Raw genomic sequence first — 24,391 nt, forward strand, 5'->3', positions numbered from 1 at the left:
GACCTACGTCCAGTTAGCAGTCGCATATCAGTCATTGGGTAGATTACTCGCGTCCTATACAACTGTACTTGTTAACCGCAATGTTCCTTCGGAAGTGACAATATTAGTTTGAAGTGACCTTAAATTTATTGAAAATGCTTGCGGACGGTGAAATAGTTGGTGACGGATCATGGAACCTCACGATTTACGTGACGGACTTGAACGAGAAACGCACGATGGTTGTAAAAGGAGATATGCATATCGGCGGGGTTATGCTAAAACTGACCGAAAGCTTTGGTAAGTTATCTTTGGGCGATGTATTCAGACTGACAAGTGCAGTAATACATGATGAATTGTTCCTTATTCGACTTCTATCTGTGGTAAATTAACTTTGTAGTGAATTACTCATATTTAAAAATGCTTAAATTAAACCGAATGTACTTTCTTTAACACTAAAATACAGAAATGCATAAAATAAACGGCTGATATGAATACCAATTTAATCTCTATTCATATCGTGAGATAGAGTAAACAGTGTTAACATTTACAAATACACAAGTAGCTTTGTTGACTTGTGTCACTAAGCAGAGTTGTTTAAACGCTCATTTGGTTCTTATTAATAATTTATTAAAATAAAGTGTTGCGTATATTTCAGTTATGATAAAGCTGACCACAAAGTGACTTTTTATCTCAAATAATATAGAAACTAACAGGACAAATGAAATTAATTAAGCAATACATAAATTGATCTCCACAATTTCCTTAACACTGCGTTATTATGTCATATCTCGTACCTAATTATCACATGATATTTCATAACATTAATATTTCAAACTGTTTATGAACAGTTTAGGTAAAAAATATTTTTGTTATAATTAATTTTTTCTTTTTTAATTATGGCCAATTATAAATATATTTGCATTAACAAATAGACAGTGTGTCGATAGCCTTATATTTTATAATCTGATAATATTTTTTTAAGTACTTGTTTTTAAGATTAGGTTTAATATGTCAATGTCTTTTTGTCAAAAATTATAATTTTTGACATCAAGCCAATTAGTCAGTGTTTGGACAATTAAAAAACAAAAACAAATCAATGTTGCAGTATGTAAGTTAGAGTAAAGAATTTTTTAATTTGCATTTATCGACATTCATTACTGCATAGCGTTTAGGATACCAACTGGTTTGACAGTAATAAAAGCAGTACTTGATTTGCTGGGAGGGGAGAATGTTGATAATTTGTGTGAGCGAGAGGTGTGATGCTAGAGCGGGATGGGCGATGCGCGTACGCAGGCACGCGTCCTTCGCGGACGTAATGCCAGTCCAGTTTTTAGTAAGGCCCGGGTGAGCTACCGATCGCTAATATAATCAAGATGAAATACCATGCGATTAAAATATGTACCTTGATTCACATATATATTTTTTTACAAAAAGATTTGATTTTGCCAGAATATCGACAGGCAGAAGAAGATTGTTTTTATGTATTATTACTGAACAGGAACAGTTCTGGTCTATACGACACCATAAATTATTATTTATGGTGTCGTTGGTATTACCATTGGTTGGTATTATTATATTATCGTATCCTACGCAAATAGTACTATACTTTCAAAATGGTGGTCTCCATTCGCCCACTTCATCCCAATGAATAATTTAATTTTTTTCATAATCGTATTTTAAAATTCAAATTTCCTTCGTCATAAGTTACATGAACATACGTTCGTTGATATTACCATTAAATATACTCGAATAATATATTATATATAAGTATATAAGTTTTATATGAGTCAATGAAGAGCTAGAACCATGAACATAGTTAAGGAGAAAGGAAATTGAGTGATCTATGCAACTATGGTGTAAAATCTCGCCTGAACTGCCTTAATAGTATAGTACTTGTGCTGTTTAAATGGATATTCTACATAAATACCGCTCTTTATGACTTAAAAGGTATAGAATTAAACAACGCGTTTAAAATTACTTAAGTTATAACAGACGGTATCAGGACTGGTGAGTACAAGTTGGAGGTGACTTTTAGAAAGTCATTACACAGATGTATATTAAAGTGTCATTAAATAACTGTGATTTATCGATGTAATGGAGTGAATTTTATCTTTTACATAATAGAAATCATTTGTTATTCTGAAGTCCCATTTAGATTAGATAAAACTTATCTTCGTCTAGTTTTTCGAATCTCATTATTATAATCAGGATTTCTGAACACTTACCAAAAGTCTTACAACGTCACACTACATAGATACGAAAACTTTCGTTGCTGATACATTCAGCTAAGTTGATGTCGTGCTAATATTAATGAATAAATAACTAGATACGCTTCGTGTGGTGTGACGTTGCAAACTCGTGTTAAGCGTACTACTCAAGCGCATGTAACAATACCAGCTCGTGATGTGTATCCGCCCCCCCCCCCCCCCTACCAACCGTTATAGATAAGATGTAATCATAATTTTATTGCTCCTCAAATTAAGCATATATAACTTATGCATTTGTTAATTACATTTAATGTAAACTTGTCTTTTAATGCTAACTTCCATCGCCTTTTTGAATGATAAAATTTTGGCTTAAACATCGAAGAGACATGGCAATAATTTTCACAATAAAAATTTCGAGACAGTCGAAGTTGCATGCAAAAAGTGTGATAACTTTACAAGAATTTTTTTTTTTATAGTGGTTAACATATTAAAATATAGATATTTAAACACATCATCGAATAAAAAATATATAACTACGTATAATTCGTTATACGATATATATATGGAATGTGCGCTTAAACACTTAGGAATATGACAGTGTAATATGATTTGAATAGCACTGAAAAGCTTTAGTGTCAGGAATGTCGATAAATAATATATCGATATATATATTTTAATAACGCACTAACATTAAAAGCCCTGTCAGAGCACTCTGAGATAACACCCGTATTTAAGCCACACTTGTCAGGCCTTTCGATGTTGAGATAGCTTGAGTGCTAGCGTTTAAGACGGTTAACAAACAGTCTGCTTTTATGTTTCATATACATTTAGCATACGAAAAGAATTTTAAATGATATTTTTACTGTCCCATACGTGAGTCTGATACTATAATTTAATATACAATCATATGCAAGGTAATCTAGTTTTTATTTCCCTATAATTATTAATCTGCAATTCCTAGTCGCTGATTGATAGTTCGTTGTGAACAATGTGTGTAGTTAAGTTCTGGTGCTATATGATCTGATTAATTGGTCTAACCTGTTGTTTATCTGGAGTGTCAGCATGTAGGGCTGATTGCCGGATCGGATGCTAACGGTTGCGCGCATTCCATCTCCTTTCCTTCCAATATACCAGCTAATTGCTTCTTATGCGCCGATGTTTCCCTAGGTTTGGCACACAAAGACCAAAAGGATAACTCACACATGCAAGAGGCACACACACAGGCACGCGGACACCACATAATATAGAATTAAACTTAACGTGTGCATAATATTTAGTAGTTTTAATGTACAACTATGACTCCATCTTTATCTGATAGACACTAGCTAGCTAGCTCTTGACCACGGCTTTGTTCATCCGATTCTAAGATTAAAAATTAAGAATGATTATTTCATAATTTTTTATACTACGCGTAACTTTGTTACAGAAATAGATATCTCTATCTATATTAAAATGAAAAACCATTTGGGATCTGTCTATTTACATCATTCTGAGACAGTGATGGACAGAAAAACAAACGGTCCTAAAATAGATTGTCGTTAGCGAAACAACGTATCGCTTAAAACAAGCACTCGAGAAAACAGTTATAATCACAGACGGATACATCAACTTTATTAATGTTTAGATTTATAGCTCGTTAGGATGCACATAAATTATCACCGAGACGATTTAATATAGATGCATAAATACACTGTCCTCTGAATACTAAGATAGCGAATAGCATTGTTTTGATGCTCTAAGAAACTTATCTTTGTATGTATATTTTAATATAGAATGTATACATTATTACAAGCTATTTTGCGGTCGAAGAGGCTATTTCTGTTAACCGACAATACGGAGAGTATTATTAAATAAATGCAATTCTTGTTTGTATAACAATACGTGGAACGTATTTCATGTTTTTTTTTTGTTATGATAATACGACACGGGCTACGATACGTTATTTATAAATCGGACGGGACGAACAACTTACTATTATAGAAGCAGAATTCGATTTCCGTTCAAACAAACGGTATGTTTGCTAAATATGTGCAAGATTATACTGATATTATACGATCGAAAATTTGTGTGGTAATTTTGTTTCTCATAGATTTTAATGAATTTTTACAGTTATTTTTGTTTAGACACCAGAATAATATACATATACATATATTTTTTTTTTCAAAATTCTGTAAATGTGTGAAGGTAGCATTGCGTGAAATTCGTATTTTGTACCTTAATGGAAAATGCGTAATCGTTATCAACGAAATAACAGATAATAGCTTGTTTTATATATTATACTTAATGATAGTTAAAATTATAAGCCTTTACCATCAACTCTTACGCTTGATGATTCAGAATCTAGAATGACTAGCGGTCATGCATGGCTTGGACCGGTTCGGCTTCGATCGCTTACGTCATGTGCCATAAGAGACTGTTTCAGCTATACGGGCTTTATGCTTTCTTTACCAACATTCGTTGGTAACATATTAATATATCATTCTACATCGACTTTGCACCAAACTCGCTTTAACATCTCAATATCTGACCTTATATAGATATGATCCTGATTTATTGCCAATAGATGGCGCTGTAAAAAACATCCATGTATCAAAGTTTATTTATTATAATAATGTATATGGAAAGGAGACTGCCTTATAGTTGTCAGAGACATTGAATTAAAAGTTTATTCTATTGCAGCACTGATTGACGAAGGTCGAATCTATTTAGCGATTGTGTAACAAGGTTTTGTATTTAAAATGTCTAACATGGGTATATATTTTTTTAAATAATTAAACTGAGTTTTAACAGAAATGCATTCGCAATGTTGGTATCAGAAAAAAAATACATGAAGTATAGAATTGTTGTATTTCTCCTTTTGTTTTAATAAAACCATCATGTATTCCTTGTTATAAAATTTAAACGAAATCTCATATATGTATGTAGATGAAAAATCTTAATTATTTAATTAAAAAAACAGAAATAAAGACGAATTTATCATTCGTCATTCATCATCAAAAGAAAAGGTTCGCCAAATGTAAATTGAAATTATTTGATTGAATACCCGGAATTGATATGACTCAGTAGTTTGTAGACTTTTTTGTACACTATATATATATAAGGCTTTTAAACAAATAATTTTGCGAAATGTGTCTGTTAACACTTTCGTGTGACCAATGGCCATCGGGTCAAGGTCTTCATAACCGCTCCTTTTATTTACCGATCCATTAAGTACAATTGTTTAACTCACAATTCCTTTGTAATTTATTTATTTAACAAGTCGTCTTCTTTAATACTTCCCTTTTAATGTTTTTATCACCGCCATTACCTTATCTGATGTCATGATACTTGTGCATGTTTCTTTTGACATTATTTTTTTTTAATTTTATTATTGATATACATCTCTTTTGACGTATTAATGACAAATATATGCATAGTTCTGAATTCTTCTCTGGCATTTCATAGTTTTAAACATGCTTATATTTGTTTTAACTTTGGTATCACAGCAATGATGTCTGTGAAACATGACGCAATGTAACTGAAATTTCGACGGGAAATTTTTAATAAATGTAGAAGGTTTGTTATTTTTGACGTCATTTGCCTGTTTGTGGGTTAAGGTTAATATAATTTTACGTATGTACTTGAGGTTAGTCAGTCGAAAAATGAGTTATTTCTGTCGATGGCGTGCCATGCAGCTAATGTTTATTTTTGTTGCATGTGTTGTTGGAAATATAATTTTAATATGTTGATATTATTTCTACAGCTTGCTGATGTATTTTATGTTAGTTTGTTTTATTTCATAATTTAAATAAATTCCTAAACTCTACAAAATACCTTCGAAGCATCTAACGCCCAAGTACAAAGAGGGCTGTGTCCCAAAATAACCTTTTTCCAAATTTAGCCTTCGCTCCGGTTTTTCGTAATCCGCAAAGAAGCCGTCTCGAGTCGGGGGTCTTGATAGGTCAATGTACTGTAAATATTCGAACATTGCTTCTGGCGATCCCGTATACCATACTATAACTATACAGACCTTAAAAAACAAGTTTCATTCTGTCCAAGAAGCATTATAATAGGTTATTATAATGTTATAATGAGAACATCACTGATTCAATCTCAAAAATGACAAAGCGATTGTTGGTTCTAATGATATTACATATACAATCGTGAGCATGAGGCAATCATTAACGAATTTAATTCATGATGCGTTTAACTTCAAGTCATTCCGACTATTGATCGTAAAAGGGTTAGCTCTCATTGAATGCTCTTTGTTAAACTACCCGCATGATATCAAACATTTTCGACGTCACTTTAATTTAATATATAAAGATATAAAATTGTTGTGTTGCGAATTTTTTTTAATTATATCTCCTGAAATTATTGTTTATTGATATTGTTTTTATTATCCATATATTTAATATTTTTTTTTATGTCACGACTTGTCAACAAAAAGTATTATTTTAGACGTTATTTAGAATGTTCTTGTAGAAATTGTAATTGGTATAATTATAGAGACAGACTAAACTTAGTTTAGTAGAATACCAACATATTTTTTCGTTTTAAGGCGTTTAGTAAATTAACAAACATTGTGGGAAAAAACACTGAAGCATGTGAAGTGCTAAGATTCATGATCAGAACTCACAACACGAGATATTCGAGAGATAAATTCATTTTATGATCTTTACGGCGCTTGCAATAAGAGTATCGAGATAACATTTGTATAACGAGATAAGTTGGTTCCCACGCGAAATGTTTGGGTCAGCAGTAAGTGGACAGATAAATATTTAAACAGAATCCGACCTCGTATTATTTCACAGATATTAAACGAAAGATAACATATTGGGTATAATGGTTATTTCAACAATAAACTAGATGTAATATTTTTTATCGTATTTCCTGAATATATTAATTTAATCAGTATACATTATTGACAAGTGTTCTCAGACGTCTCTAGTAGCACATGGCCGATTCTGGGCGCGGTGTCATGACGAAAATAGCCGAACAGCTAATAATATATCACGCATCCGCTCTGCGCACGCGCAGTATTCTGGTGGCGCCCCTTTAAAAATTACGCTGATTTAAATCTTACATCATTTAATTTAAATGAAACTAATATATTTCGGATACACTACGCTAAATTTATTATTTAAAAATCTACATAATCCCGACGTTTCGGTTACTTTTCAGCAACCGTGATCACGGGCAGACGAGACGTGATGAGACACATAGCATATCCGAAATATATTAGTTTCATTTAAATGAATAAAACTCGCGAAAGTCTTAGACCTCAATAGATGATTTAAATTTGTTTTGCCATAAGGTTATAGGGTAAAGGTAGAATAAAACTTTGTTAAATGACCATATTTATTAGAAATATGTCTGATGTGACCCGATTTTGCAATCACCCTAAAACGTTTGCTAGTTTTTAGGTCGACGTTTTGCAAATCATGACCTATAATATAAAACGTTTTCAGCCAGACCGGATAGATGTCATCAATCACTGTTAGCGCAATAAAAGCGATAGGAATCTTACGAAACGTGTCAACACCCACACTGTGGTCTTAGAATCTGTGTTGCCCACGGCGAAACTAATCGTGAGTTTAAAATATAAACATTTATCACCGAAATTGAATTTCTTGGGTTGAACGAATTTCATAAACGTTTTTAATTGTTTATTTTAATTCGTACCTAAAACTGAATTGTTTAATTGTCACCATTCCTCTTTCACTGTACATATACAAGAAATCTTCACGTTTATTAAAGAAAACGCTGTACCGTTTCTATTTTTAAGGCACGCATTATTTAATCGTGAGCACACTTAGTACCAGTTATCATGTTCTCGTGATTTCCATGAAAATATCGAATGATTTCACAGATATTGTTAATGTTTCACGTATAGCTGATTCTCGCAGCTTCGCCTACTATGTATAAGTATCGATTTTAGTATCATCCTATGTACATATATGAGTCAGTCGCGTTGGGTACCATAAAAGTTATGTGGCTCTAAACAATGTTTTAAGCTTAAAGATTTTTGGTATACTAACACATGTCTTGTTTAAAACATGGACTTGCAATATTTTTGGAAAAATTTATATATACTTTTCATATATAATTCAAACTTAAACCATATTGGTGTTAAGAAGGTGGCTTCACATCAATGAAGTACCAACAATGTTTAAATCCAACCGTTTTGTTTCTTTTAACAAACAAAAAAATGAAACTTAAGTTTTTATAACTACATAATCCCGACGTTTCGGTTCCTTTACAGGCTACAGCAACCGTGATCACGGGCAGATAAAATAAAAATCGAGTATACGAACAACTCTGTTTTCTTAAATGAGTGCACGCGATAATCTTAGATCTCAAATCGAAACAATGGTTTTCTCGAAACCATCAAGTTCATCCTCCATAAAACTAGATTTAACACGGCTCTTAAATCTTAGGAATAGTTAAATGCATATTGGCTTTAAATGTGTTCAACCTAAATACCACAACACATATATTATAGTTTTAATCAATCTATGAGTCATTCAGCAAGAATTTGCTGATTGATATTACTAAAGACTTAGAAAAAATATGACATATTTTACTTAAAAATCTAGTCTTAAACTAGGGTGTGTCTATTTGTTGAGCCATCGTTGTGATGTCCCTGCTATTTTGACGTAGCAATATACTTGCGAAGGTTAAACAGACACAAAGAAATAAGCGAATAAAATCAAATCGTAAAAAAAAAAATGAGTCGAATGTCATCGTCTGGAAATAATACAATAATTCAACAATCGCTCTCATTTTATATATACCTAGTTGTAGGTAGTATATTTTATTACAGTAAAGTAATTTCAGTGAACTGAAAATTATATTTCTTTCATGTTTATGGCAATTGTTATCTAATATACTTAAGTTATAAGTCGTGGTGGTCTGGAGGTTAAAGGCCCGCCTCTCATACGTGAGGGCGCGGGTTCGAAACCTCACAAGTAACAATGTGATCTTTTCCGAATCATATCTACTGTCTAAGAGTATTTAGACACCACTGACGGACGGTGAAGGAAAACATCGTGAGGAAACCTGGTCTTATAATTTCAAATTATAAGATTGAAATCGCCAACCCGTCTTGAGCAAGCGTGGTGATTAATACTCTAACCTTCTCCATGTGAGAAGAGGCCTTTGCTCAGCAGTGGGCTTCGATAGGCTGATGATGATGATGATGATGATGATGATGATGATACTTGCCAGAGTAATAATTTACCATATAATGACCATGCAAATGAAATATTCTATTAGAAAAGACCCTGTTTTGGACAATTTCGGTTTAAACACTTTTTGTTACGAATAATTTATTTATAAAACAAGTTCTCGATTCGACTTAATGCTTATCACGCTACTACTCGTTCAAATTTAAATTAAAGACCGATTTTAATAATTATTTTTTAAATCGACCATGCATTCTCCTGATGTAGTACTATTATCACTAAGTCACGGTCTGATGAAGGGGGTGTCGAGAAATAAAAAGATATCTCATAATGATGATAACGCGTATCACAAAGGATGTTTAAAATGCGGGCAACGCAGACAACAGATAGTTATTAATAAGTTAGATATTGGGGTTATATATGTACCTAAAGAAATAAAACTACACTATTATCTTAAAATTCTTTTTTATAAACTTAAATGTGAGTAGAGTAAATTAACTAGGACTTATTTACTAGGTCATGGTTAGCTTTACGTCTCCATAAACGCTTACCTCAATTCTGTGTCATTTGTATTTACAGCGAATTGTATCATCTGTCACAAAACTCAAGAATAAATGACACACTTCGAATAATGCCTTTGCTGGTTACATTTACAGTGAATTTTTCATGAATGCATATACAATATTCATCACATAGACTTTTTACGATGAATTTAGTTATAAACATACTGAAAACTCCCACATAAATTCCACGAACGTTCACGCTTTTTAAACCATCACCTCTCAAAAGGGTGGAGAAAGCTGTGCCTTACTCAGCAGTCGAGGCACAAGTTATGGGTGCTAAGACTTGAGAGTCGTTAACCAACTTTCTTAACAGTATGTAACGTTATCTTTCTAATTGGCCAGTATTAAATTAAGCTGTTAATATGGTAGCGTGTGCAATAAAATGCTGAATTTGGTAGGGAATAAATGACATTGTTACCATTTACTTGAAGCTAGACGACGTATACGAATCGTACGGACAAACAGTATTGTGAATGTATATGCTTGTGAGGGGTGTGGATGTTCGTCGTTCTTTTACGTAAAAGCTACCGAACCTATATCGATGAAATTTTACAGCACTGCAGTTGAGATAGAAAAATAATTATTGACTATAATTATTTTAAAATTCCATGTGAATCTCACAGAGGCGAGGGAGAACTATTGTTGAGTTGAAACAAATTAACGAGCGAAAAACGAAATGATGTCGTATAAATTGTGAATAAGTACTCGTGAAAATGTAGGATGTACAACCTCTTCAATAATATTTATAACTATGCATATTCAGAATGGTGCTGCGATTAGAACATTTGTATTACGACAATGACATTTGAACAGCTGCTTACCACGTATGTAAATGGTCTTGTGACGTCAGCGTTTAATTAATATTATGCACGAAGGAAGTCGTATAGCTAACATATGTAAAAATTTCTATTGACGCAGTGCCAAAGGAAATGCACACTTTTATCTCTCTTCGCCCTCAATACGTCGTTGTTAAGGAGTCTGTTACGATTGTCAGTCATAGGTTAACGACTTGATTGACCAAGATGGCGAACGGCGAACGTGATAAGTGAATAATGAGAGTGCTCTTGCTGTTGCGAACTAGGTTTTTTTTTTATATAAAGGAGGTTTTATATCTTTTCAAATACCTCCAACACCTCGCTTGACGTCATCTTAGTATTTGCGAAAGAAATTGATAAGGTGTATTTTTTGTCGAGATATCTGCACTACCTTTCTCACAGTTTCTTAAGAGTTTTATCTCTCAAATATTTACCTGACCGAGATTTTCGTTACACCGTACACGTCTACTGACGTGATATGATGAGCGAATTTATAATAATGTCAGGTCATCGACCCCGTTGAATATTATCTGTATCTGCTATATACTATACTCGTTCTTTTTGTTTTCGCCTTTGATGTTTAACTGGGCCATGCTAACTGATGGCTTCGAAATATCTTACCGAATTTGTTAATTGGGCGTTAATTGACATTCATTAAGTGCAACTCAAATTTAAAGCGTGATGTATCAGGTTAATAATACAAGATTTTGTTCTCTGAATGCGCGCCATATTTTTGTTTTTATATATGTACGTATAAATAGAAGGAAAAAATATTACAAATTATTACTTGCACTTATATCGTTAGTTTAATAGAAAAAGCAGTCGATATTCTTTAATTTTTAAATAATATTATAAATTGTTTTTATGATAATTTCATACTTATGGTCCAATGCTTATAAAAAAAGTATTACAAAATATACCATTGTAAATTTAAGTAATCTTATTGTTTATTAAAATGTAATATCATCTATGGTTCTTTATAATTACCATACGTTAGTGTATTAAAACTGAAAGCGGCCATAATCAGTTTTTAATTTATAAATCTAAGAACATAATGATGTCAACGTGGGCTATATCCCCTCCCGGTGACGCTGTCAAAGCCATTAGGGCTACCAGCTACAGAAAACCGAAACAAAATAGTGGGGTTATATAAATACAAAAATTGCAACTCTCGACATTAGTTCTAACGATACAAACACTTAGTAAGGTATTTAGAATATAGTATACCTGTTTTAAGAGATGAATCTATATTAACATTTTGGAAGTTAATCACGCATATAAGCTTCATTTAAAGTGTCATATATTTTGTAACGTTAATATATCACTAGGTCACTATTATTTACTTTGATCCCCCGTACAACTTTCACTATTCGCCCACCGAATTCATGGAAGTGGGTGTCTAGTAGCCAGATGTACAATTTTACCATAAAATCACTATTTAATTATATATTGTTCTAATAAATACGTTTTGTTTTCAGGTAAAGGTGATTATCATTTCAAAATTCTTTGAATTTACTTAAATCAGGTAATGTATGAAAAAATTCACGCTCTGTTCGCTTATAACTCATAAGCTAAGTATGAGTTTGTAGTAAGTTTATGTTCTACCTACACACCTAAAGTTTTAACGTTCTTAAACGTTGATTATAAATTAAACATAGAAAAAATTCGCACTAAGCGCATATCGCCAATTGAGTAACACATATTTTAATGCTTTATTATCATTACGACATTATTTAATCATGAGAGATATCAAAGATGGCATCAAATTACGGCCATCTGCTCACTTAATATCAACATTCATCATGCACTTGATGAATTAGGACTGTAATAAAAATCACGTTCATCTCATACCTTATTAAATTCTAAGAATCACACGAAAGATATTTAACTAAACAAAAAAATGACAATTTTCTGTGACCTCTTTTATATAATGAATCTGGACACGTGATAGGACAATCATAATAACAGAGAACGCACAGACGACATTAACGTGTTATATATATATATATATTTTCTTAATGGCATCCATCCTGTTTCTAATGAGTTTCCTGTGATTTGGACTGAAGCTAGATAATCACTTACAAAGTTTACAAAAAATGTACACGTGTTTTATTGTTACTAGATGTTTTTATTTGTTATGGGAACGTGTCAGAAATATATACTTTTTATTATATATTCAAAACTATTCTTTACACGTGACTTTGTAAGGGAATTATAAATATGTTAAGCGTTTTTTGTCATTATTATTTTATTATTATACCTGTTCGTTATGTTACATTTTTAAAAGATAAACTGTTATGAAAATAAAAAAAAAAAATAATACTTTATATATAATTTGACACGACTGTTTAGACTTGTGATTAAGTCATCGGCATACATTACAAGGTTAAAAATTTAGCGTATATTCTATTCGTAGATATCAGTATACTTATTCCTGTATCTATTTTCGTATGAAATGTACTTCGCTTATTTAAAACAATTTTATTAACTTAAATATTTACATTTCCATAAAAAGACAATGTTACTTAAAAATAATTATTTTGAGTAATGATTATGACATTTATTATGAATAGATTAGAAAATATACGGATTTAGAAGTTGGCTAACGGTTTGCGTTTTGAAGTTTAAATAGTGTCGCCTTTATTTCGTTTTAGTTTCATTCATCAAATCACTCATAGAGCCGCATCTCAAAATAATCCCACGTAAATGTATCTATGTTCTACAAAACTTTATTCTGCCAAACTCTTATAAACGTAATTATGTATGTGCTGGTTTAATAAAACCTTTTCCTTATCATGCGTACGAATAAAAAAATATAAATGTCAATTAATGTTGAGCTTGATTATTGTTTTTAAGCATTACATGCTGTGACAGTATTTTGTCTACATTATACAGCCGACATCCATTATTTTCTATCGGTGACGTCATCGGCATAATATTCGTGTCCATATATGGACATGTAAATAGTTCATCCTGGTGCATAAATATGTTAGATAATAGCCGAGGCCGGTTAAAGGTCGCGTTATCTTAATAAAACAGTGACTAACGCTAACGTTTATAATGAGAATGTAATCTATAAACAATGCAGCGATTCTTATAATATGTAAAAAAAAATCTATGGCACTTTATTGCTTCACAGGCTTGGAGTTAAAACAACAATTTTTTTTTCTTTTAACTTAAGACAGAACTCATAGTATATTTTGTTTAGAAATAAGGCAATAGAATATATTTTTTTCTTATTATAGAATATAGATTATAAAAGTAAATCGGCAGTACAAGTTAGACAATTTACGAATATTGTAAATTTTGCAATTATATGATTTTTGAAAAGATATATCAATTATCGGTGACGTCTAATGGAAACTATTAATAAAGCTTTTCCTTACAATATAAGTTATCCCACTAAAATATATGTGACATCCGTCCAGAAACTTAGAAATATCCAGAACAATCAGTTAGACATTTCTTATAAGTTAAATAGAATTTAAAATACATAAGACATGCGACTTTTTGGGCGTGAGGGTAAAATTCAAATCTTCATAACAATTCAACCTAGTTAAGTATTGCAAATCCTGAAAGTAAGAATGAGACACATGACACAAACAAACACGCATATTTATCACCTCAAACACGAAGCGGTCTACCGCCACCGCAGCCGTGGACTCTGTAGGCGGGTATCTCGCACCCACTTGAAGCTTATGTCACCGATACCTTGATACAGAGACAACTGATCGGATACCAAGCCATACTTTGTAACATTCAGTACTATTAAGGAAATTCCCTTGGAAAAAAACAACGTTTTTTATGTTATTAACACACTTAATGCAGTTATTTCAATGTATTCATGACTTTTGAATTAAAAAATAAACTCTTTTAAACGTCAACCTTCTTTTTAAAAAAAAAAAGTTAAGTAATTATATAATGTTGCCATTCACAAGATCATTGTATGCTGTTAAATATGAATAAAAAAACTCTTTTAAACTGTTTATTTTACTATGACTATCTTAAATCTGCAAAATATTTTAAATTAAACACATAAAAAAATAAACGATGTTTAGAAATAACTCATTAGACTTTACCAGCGAGAATTTTAGGCGACAAAATCTCTTTAGTAATTATACATCGAATAATAAATAAAGATGATATTTGAACAACGGCGAAAAAAACATTGGCATGTTCTGCAGTTGCTAAATTAAATAATTCATTTGTTATATTCATTAGGAAGAATATTTCAAACCATTCATGTTCAAGAATTTAAAAAAAAATCGTGTAAACAAAAACGCAATACATAATAAATGTCTCGACTCCGTTTGTTTTACGAGTCTGAGCTCGATAACTTATTTACACTGACAGATAACGGCGCCATTTTAATTGCTTTGTATGTTTTGTTTATATTTAGTGTGCACTTGACGTGTGTCTGCTACAAGTATAACTAATGAGATACCAAAAGATTTATATTTCGTTAACTTCATCTCTATAAATTTTCATCTTCAAAATATACCGTATTTAGTTCTAAACTGTCGTCTTATATTCATTTTGTTTGATAAAAAAAAATATCTTTTCGATGGTTTTTAAAAGATATTTTAATAGTAAAATGATTATTTGGTACTTATCAAATGTATTCACATAGTCATTAAGGAACAAACTAAAATTTATCTTATACATTATATCCGATATATCTATTAATACCATTGTTTATACGATGAAGTGATGAAGACATGTTATTTATGGAACATTGTTTCAAATTACAAATATTTTGTAAAATAAACGGTTGTCTGAAAGTATAGATCTTACATATTATGCTGAATTAATTTTTATTTAATTACAATAATATTATTTCATAGATTTTAGACTAGATAATAAAACAATATGTATTGGGTATTTAATCGTTTCTCTTACTTGTCTAAACGAACGTTTAGATTGACCTAATAACGTTAATTAAATCCAAATATGTATATTAAAATTGTAACATACAATAGCTGTTATAGAAAAATCGTGGCAGGCGAAGACGCGGGATAACTACAGTGTGTTAATATCATTAGAATAATCAAAAATACTAAATTATGCACCGACATGTGATTGCTGGTATATCATTATGAATTATGTCTGCGATATCATTAAAGTATTCCGACGAGACACAGGAAACGACATATAAATACACGTCCCACATACGACGACATATAATAGAATATAAAGATATATATTGTTATAATGCAATAGCCAATAATTAACACGTACTAATATCTATCAATATTACGACCAGTACAGCAGAAATGGAGATATAATTAGTTTTTTAAGTCACATGCAATAGTTAATCGCTCTTTAACCGAAATATACTCGATCTGTAGAAAATAAAACATGAAATTATATATGAAATGCATTTAAAAATTATTTAATACTAAATTGTTTATGAATTGAATGATTGACGTATTCTGAGAACTCGCCGAGTATCGAGTATCACGAGAGATAACATATGTAAAAATAATCAAATCCTAACAGATTGTATAGTGCGTGTTACACTGGCAACATTCATTAACACCGTTGCAATTTAAACCCTCAAGTTATAGACGTATGGTACACAATACAGCTCGGTTCATGCAAGGAGTTCCTAAGTCTGTTTTGCACCTCGACATCGGCGCCACCATTTAAGGAACAGTTGAGCGTCTATTGGAATAATTAATTAATACCAACCACAACATCAATTACATAGGAACTAATTAAAATACTCCGATCGATATCTTAAAGATTGCTTTGTAAAGTAACTGGGCAACAGAAACGCATCTTCATTTAGTTTTCAACAGGAAATATGGATGTAATTTACGTTGTAAATATTAATGCTTGATGAATTTATAACGTTGGACAAAATTTGATTTAGAATAAAAAAAAAATCGCTTCAATTGAATAAAATAAACTTCAAAGTTGATATACTAAGTGGAGTATATAGTATGATTATTTATGTGGGACCTGGTAGCTAAATATCTTTGGAATAAAATATTATTAAAGGAAAATAAATTATAGTCTATTCTATTGGAAATAATTCCACTAAAATTCGCAAGAATCGTTAAATCGACCTTCAATTCTTTAGAAGTTTTTATTTGTTTTTTTCCTCTGCAATATCTTTTTGCGATTATAGAAACTAAACTTAAGCCATGACGACAGCAAACTGATAAAATAAAAAAAAAACTTTTTCTTTTAAATACTTTGGTCACGGCTTGGACTTGTCTCGCAAAAGAAATCTCGCATTTGTGGACACAGTAGGTTGTTTAATTTAATTTTAAACAAGATATAACGATGATTGAGTTTAATTGAAAAATATAAATTATTAACAAAGATATATTTATATATTTAGTACACAAAATGTAAAATTATTAATGATGTTTTGTTTCCTTAATATAAACCCAAAAAACATGTTTTAAAATAACATTTCTAACAACTTCTATGTGCAATGAAGATTCTTATTATAAGTGTGTATTTTTTATAGAAAACTTTAATCTGTAAATATGAACGTAGGGCAAAACCATAGCCGTCATTCAACCATAGAAGACGAGAGGAAAATGGTAAGACCATGACGCCAATGGTGCGTGATTTAATAACGAAATTCATCAGTGATTCATATTTTGACCGCAAATGTACCAACTATGTATTTTATATGAATAACAATGAATTATGATTAATTTATATATATTTATAAAGTGAAAATCACGAATTACGAGAGCTGTATACAAGTATTGTGGGTATCAATTTAAGGTACAAATATGGCTGTTCAAGATCACACAACAGTCCTCTGTATATATTATTTACAACATTGCTACTCTTTGCCATATTTAGCGTTAGTGAAGATAATTAACATAAGAAAATATAATTATTGTGCGCATTATATTAAAGTACTAAGATTTCTTCTTAATAATGATGTGAAGATTTCATCTCAAAGTACTTTCTGATTGATAAAGAAAATTTTAAATACATTTCGAACATTTTCATGCATGTATTGTCTTCAAGACGAACTTATCTGATGATTTACGAATGGAATATGAAAAATTTGCGTCTCATTAAGACGATGAAATATTGCTCCATTTTACAATTTGGATGAAAGATAAATCAGTATTATATAACTTCGCAAGTACTGTGTTACAAACATACATGGAAATGTGTTTGTATCGAACTCTCATGCATTGAGTAGATTTTTTATTGTTACCCTCCTTTGTGTAGTTTGCTTAACTTGTAATCCTTAAATACCAAAATATTTCAGTGTGATGACTCACTAACGTTTCTCACTCTCGAGGCCACGCTGTTGTCTGTTCGCAGAATCTTAGTATTGATTTCTTTTAGTACTTACTTCTTATACATAATAGATGATATGATGTATTTATATAATATAAAGTATATAGTTATATATATCATAAGTAAACAAATATTACGATTTCGCTGTATGTGTATCATTTAAAACCAAATATGTATTGTCTTTTGACGTCAAAACCTTACCAAATCTGGCTAAAAACTGTGACGTGTACTTTTCTACGATCGTCACTAATTGGATTTGAAACACTTTAAAATTCACAACTGGTTTTACGATTTCATTATGATCCTGTTATGTTAGGTTTAGAATATTTTAAATGTATATATATAGATATATATGGATGGATGGCATCAAAAATATTAGTCATCTATTAATAATTAAGGAAAAAACTGATTACAACTTACACTTCATAGATTTTATTTGAACGATCTATGACTCATGCCGCTAATGTACCTAGTACCTACACTCAGCAAATACTCACATTAATACTAGCTTTTCCCAGCAGATATATATATTTTTCTAGGCAAGTCAATGGCGAATAATGCAGTTCTGATACTGAAAAATCTATATCAATAGATGCTGTTGCTAAAATCTAGATTTTCAATACATAAGATACAACGAGACGCTTTACAAAGTACGCTTGGTATGTTTGAAACGTGTAATTTTTAACAGTAACTGTGTTTTTGTAACTGTACATTGTTAGTCGTCGGTGACGAGAACCTTAATGAGCAATTACTCATGAAAGACACGTGCATAAAGCTGTTGTAAGTATATAGTTTATGTAATAAAAATACCAGAATGTGCTATAATTATGACCGTACTTGTAAAATGTCGTAGTTTTTACTAATAACTATTATTTTGATCTGCAAAGATATACTAAAATTTATGTCGTACAAGGGAATCTTGTAGAACATATGCGTTTGTATTAATTTTTATCCCTTCAAGTGTCCGCTGCGTCACAAAGGGCTCAAGTTTTTTTGTTTGCTATAACCGGATGATGTTACTTTTTGTTCGTCGTTCCAGCGTCATACCGTTCTGCGTGTATCATGATTTTTTAATACAATATCTCTTTTTAATACTTCAATGTCTTCATACTGATCTTTGGAGGTTTCATTTAAATCACCAATATGGGGTTAAAAACTCTAAACCTTAGAGCGTACAAACAAATTTGAAATTAATTAGTTTAGAGCGTACAACAAATAAGTTTCAAATTAAACAGTTTTATTATTTTTCGTTATTATGACACACAATCAGAGGATTCATATCTGATACTTGGTGATATAATACAAAATTGTGATATCTATGTAGCAACTATAATAAAAGTATAAATCGAAAAGGTATTGATTAGAAGAGTTTCCGACGTGAAACAAAAATTTTGTTTTATAAACTGGAATCAAAGCGAAATGATCTCTCTCTTATATTTAACTCACTGCTAAAAGACCGCGGATCATGATTGTATTATCATAATTTCAGAATTCAAGAAAGACTGGTCAGACCACGCTCTGTGGTGGCCGACTCGCAACAAATGGCTATCAAGACCGAAACATACATTGGACCAGTACGGTGTCCATGCTGATGCCGCACTCCACTTCACGCCCATGCACAAACCACTCAGGATCCAACTACCAGACCTGAGATACATCGATTGCAAAATAGATTTCTCCATAGACACGTTCAGTGCTGTTATACAACTTTGCAAAAGTCTTGGTAAGTAAACTTCGGCGTAGTATTATGCATCTATTTACTATCTATTCATTCCATAGATATTGATATAGACGTTTATAATTATAGGTATACGTCATCCGGAAGAACTGTCTCTATGTTATCCCCTCGAACAGTCCCACTTGAAACAGAATTATCAGAACTTGAAGGAAGCTAAGAGAATTAAGGGCACTCAGCCGCCAGACACTAATACTTTTATAGCGGCTACGAGAGGCTCTTCAAACAGCTTAGACAGATCATTGGCTTGTCCGGCCACTCCGCCTCCGCCGCGATCTTTGTCAGCTACACCTGTTGCCTCCCAACAGGTAATATAATGAATTCTATGCATACAGATCGATAGAAATACACAATAAAATAGTTTTTTTTTCATACGTAGATCTCAAGATTTTGATATAGACCCTTAAGTCACCAAAGATAATATTTAGACAGTAAAGCTCTTCAAATCACAACAAATTGCTAGCGAATGCTCATTTCTCTCATTCCATTTTTAAATAAACTCATCCATTTTGATGGAACCTATCCATCAATGATGATGAATGGATGAATGGATGGATGATGAAAACGTACGGATATTATCTTTCAATAATTTGGAATAAGTATTTTGGACACTTGTAGTTATATAATATTGAGCTGCAAATATTCTAATACTGTCAAAAAATTATAGAATGGCACATTGCGTCGCTACGGTGGTCATATATACAGCACACAGAGCGATGGCTCAAGTGATGGTGGATACTGCGGGACTCCACCCCGCGCTGCCTCCATGGACGCCCTAGATTCCCTCTCGGAACTCTCCCTGGCAGATTCACCCTTGGAACCTGACAGCCAGTCAAAGGAATCCCTCATCACACCCAAATCCCTCATGGAACGTGCCCGAATGAATGTTGGGTAACTATACCACATACAATATACACGTTATAACCGACGTATGTCCCAGTGATTACAAAGGTCGCTACCGGGAACAGCTTCCGTTTGATTAAACGATAAATTATTGAATAAATATAAATATCTTTTCTGCAGTTTTCCTGCAAAAACGTTTTTTACTGCGACCTAAAAAATATTTTATTTATAGGTGGTTGGATTCGTCTCTGTCTATAATGGAGCAATACGTCCGGGAATGGGACACTCTTCAGCTTCGTTTCAAGTTCTATTCTTTCTTCGAGCTGTCAGCCCGGGCTCAAGACGCCGCTCGCCTCAACCAGCTCTACCAACAAGCTCGCTGGCAGATCCTCAACCAGGAGGTCCACTGCACTGAAGAGGAGATGCTTCTATTTGCAGCCCTTCAGGTTCTTATCTAAATAATCAATCTCCATAGGAATATAGTTACAGTTTTTTTTTTCAAAGACGGGTCAAATCTATTGAGTTGAATTTTTTTTCTATAAAGACCACAGGAAATCAATAAAATTCATGTTTATCAGATATTTATAGCATCAATACAGTGACTGTTAGTGTTTCTGGTCAACTGCATAGATGTCTTAGAAATTAATATGGATTGACTAAAAGCTTTGCTATAAACATAGCTAGTTTAAATAAAAACCTCAATAATTTCTCGAAAAAACACACGTACCATATGAAATGAATTAATAATGCATCTGCAATGTTTTCAAATAGCAATATATTTTTATAATTTGACGACTTTAGAGCTAAATAAAGTAACAGGCAGTCAAAAAGGTTTTTAAACTCTTTAATTCTAGTTTTATAATATTACCATACATTTACATTCCCCAGCTTCAAATCGAGCTGCAGACTTTAGCCGGTGGTGGAGTGAACGCTAACGATGGTTCCCAAGATGTATCAAACGCCCCCGAAGACGACATAGACGCCGCTCTCAGTGAACTCCAAGTGCAATTAGAGGGTGGCCCACCAGCTCGACCAGATATCACACACGTACCTGAACTGGCGGGTTACTTGAAATACAGAGGGTAGGTGTACAAAGCATTTGATCCTTTTAGATTATACGCATCCAATTCATTATGTTGCTGCCAACGAAACACGATAAATTATGTAAACACATTGGCAATAGCCAGTAAACAGAATTTAAAATTGGAATATTTTCTTAGGCTTGTTCTAGTAAAATATTGTTTATTGTTGTATTTATTTATATATTTTATATTAATTTGATGTTTCTTCTTCCGCGTAATAGGGCGTGTCACAGCGATAGCTGTATGGTCTCGTAAGAATTTTTATTTACCCCGAACAAATTGCATGTAGAGGACCCCACAGAGTAAACTGTTTACTTCGATGGCATTAACACGAAACATTGATAACGTGTAATTAACATTACTATTGTAAAGTGTGAATTAATTATTTAACATTATGTATATATGAATAGTAGGTTTATGTATGTGTATATAACTGTAGTACAACACACAACACACATGTGAATATTGCTAAAACACACTGAATCTCACAAATATAATATTTCATATATAGTCAGTTCAATTTTAGAAAAGAAATAAGATTTTGTAAATAAAATTTATGATAAACGATGTTCATAAAAAAAGTTTCAATTTTTAATTCTTAAATCATCTCTAACATTTAAAATACTGTATCTCTTTGTGTTATGTCAAAATAGAATAAATGCTTACTCTTAAAAGAAAACATTTGAGAAACATCCATCTCTTATAAAATATATTAGTATCACGATATCAGCCCAAATTAAATATTGGAACAAGTCTCGATATTCTTAAACCGCTACTAGACAAAATATATTTACAACAGTATAGAAGCAAATAAAACTAATTTGTTGAATTATATTCTGCCACATGTAGTAATTATAACTACCCTTTATTATTACTGAGCTACGACCTGCTTCATCAGAAATGGATAAATTCTGAGCGCGCATCTATCTATTTTGTTTTATATCATCAGCCGTCAGCGTTTCACACTACGGGCGTACAAACGCGGCTGGGTGTCGTGCAGAGACGGCGTGTTGAGGGTACATTCGTCGCAGGAGGCCGCCGGTAGAGGGGACCCGCCCTCCTACGCCGTGGAGCTCCGGGGCGCTGAGGTAGTATATTATAAAATAGTTGAATAGCAAAGAGTTTTTCTAGTTATTATTGTTATATAAATTGAATTTTTTATCACAGGTAACACCGGACGCGCACCCCGCATCCGGCCGCTACGGAATCAAACTCGAGATACCATCTGAAGACACTATGCACGAGATGTGGCTTAAATGCGAAACTGTAAGCATATATATTATGTACATATGTATTTGGAAATACCTATACGTCTCATATACATGAGCAATGATGTGGAAATTTATATACTACTATGTAATATTAAAAAATGACTAAATAATAAAATGCCATAACGGTAAAAAATAATCAACCGACCTTTAAAGTAAGTAACTCCATCATAGAAACAAAACTTCTCCTTTGGGCCAACGAGAGACTGATAATGTCATTAGTCAAAGAAAGAAAATCTTTACTCGCATTTCATATACATTACAATATATATGAAAGCATAAGACGCTCCCCAATAAAATACGACACCACTCATTCAGCCTTATCACGACCATTCCAATGTATTTAAACTATTTTTAACTTTAAAGCACCTCGCAAACTATTCTCAAGAGAACTCGAGTCGTCCTCATTGACATGACTAACTACAAATGCTAGTTCATTATTTTCGTTCTTAAACACGTTACTAACAAGCGTTCGAGGTACAGTCTCATATTTGTTTTTCTACGTTCAGCGTTACTTCCAGTAATGTCCTACAAAACATCTGAATCCAGTATTTCCAGTTTTCAAATCCATGTCGGAACTTAAATGTTGCCATTACAAAATTACAATGGTTAAATATTATAGTGTATTATAATTAGTACGGCTCGGAGGGCGCCACTTGTAACATGAGATCAATGTGATATAAATTTTAACACCCAAGGAGGATCAATACGCCGAGTGGGTGGCGGCGTGTCGTCTCGGTTCTCGCGGCAGGTCGCTGGCTGATTCTTCTTTCGCCAGCGAGGCTGCCGCTGTAAGGTCTCTGTTGGCCCTCCAAAGACCCCAGCCGGCCGCCGCCCTCAACCAACACAGCCTGCCGCATCTGGACCACTTGCAACCAGAGAACTACCTGGCCGGCAGGTTCCTTAAGAAACTCAAAGGAAAGGTGAGAAATTGACGAATATCTGTTCTGCTTTTACGTCCCCAATTTTACTAAATACATGTGCTTCTGATGTAAATATAATAAAAAAAATTATACTGTCATATTCTGTTTTATCCTAGTCATTCTTCTTAACGTTATATAATATTTTTTCCTAAGTAAATTTATTATGAGAACCTATAATACATTTATATACCATATTATGATAAACTAATTATATAATAAATATTAACCGAAGTTCACCCAACGAGTGCTGGAGAGTCATGCGAATGTGAAAGACCTGTCACTTCTGGAAGCTAAACTGCAGTACATCAAGACCTGGCAGAATCTCCCGGACTACGGCCAGACGCTGTTCGTGGTTAGATTCATGGGCCACCGTAAAGACGAGATAATTTCCATCGCGAACAATCGCATCATGCGTCTAGACCCGAGCACCGGAGATCATATTAAGACATGGAGATATAGCACCATGAAGGTAATATATCTATTTAATATATCAAAAACCTTAAAAAAAACAATTTTTGGATATGTATAG

General features: G+C 32.5%; 1 protein-coding gene across 4 annotated transcripts in view; it reads left to right on the forward strand.

Annotated features, from left to right (window-relative positions):
* The window catches only part of LOC116773329 (unc-112-related protein-like), a 25,585-nt gene continuing 1,194 nt past the window's right edge, over positions 1-24,391 (forward strand). Inside the window, exons 1-11 of one of the 4 annotated variants that reach the window (XM_032665765.2) lie at positions 1-280; positions 19,499-19,734; positions 19,819-20,054; positions 20,414-20,637; positions 20,822-21,035; positions 21,478-21,671; positions 21,893-21,922; positions 22,621-22,759; positions 22,839-22,937; positions 23,638-23,862; positions 24,095-24,331. In XM_032665765.2, the coding sequence (XP_032521656.1) occupies positions 135-280; positions 19,499-19,734; positions 19,819-20,054; positions 20,414-20,637; positions 20,822-21,035; positions 21,478-21,671; positions 21,893-21,922; positions 22,621-22,759; positions 22,839-22,937; positions 23,638-23,862; positions 24,095-24,331 (1,980 nt within the window). In that variant the 5' untranslated portion in view covers positions 1-134. The remainder of the gene's footprint in view (positions 281-19,498; positions 19,735-19,818; positions 20,055-20,413; positions 20,638-20,821; positions 21,036-21,477; positions 21,672-21,892; positions 21,923-22,620; positions 22,760-22,838; positions 22,938-23,637; positions 23,863-24,094; positions 24,332-24,391) is intronic. The other 3 variants (XM_061528420.1, XM_032665766.2, XM_061528421.1) reach the window with 3 other exon arrangements.

The sequence above is a fragment of the Danaus plexippus genome (genome assembly GCF_018135715.1).
Source record: "Danaus plexippus chromosome 18 unlocalized genomic scaffold, MEX_DaPlex mxdp_20, whole genome shotgun sequence".
NCBI classification, from domain to species: domain Eukaryota; kingdom Metazoa; phylum Arthropoda; class Insecta; order Lepidoptera; family Nymphalidae; genus Danaus; species Danaus plexippus.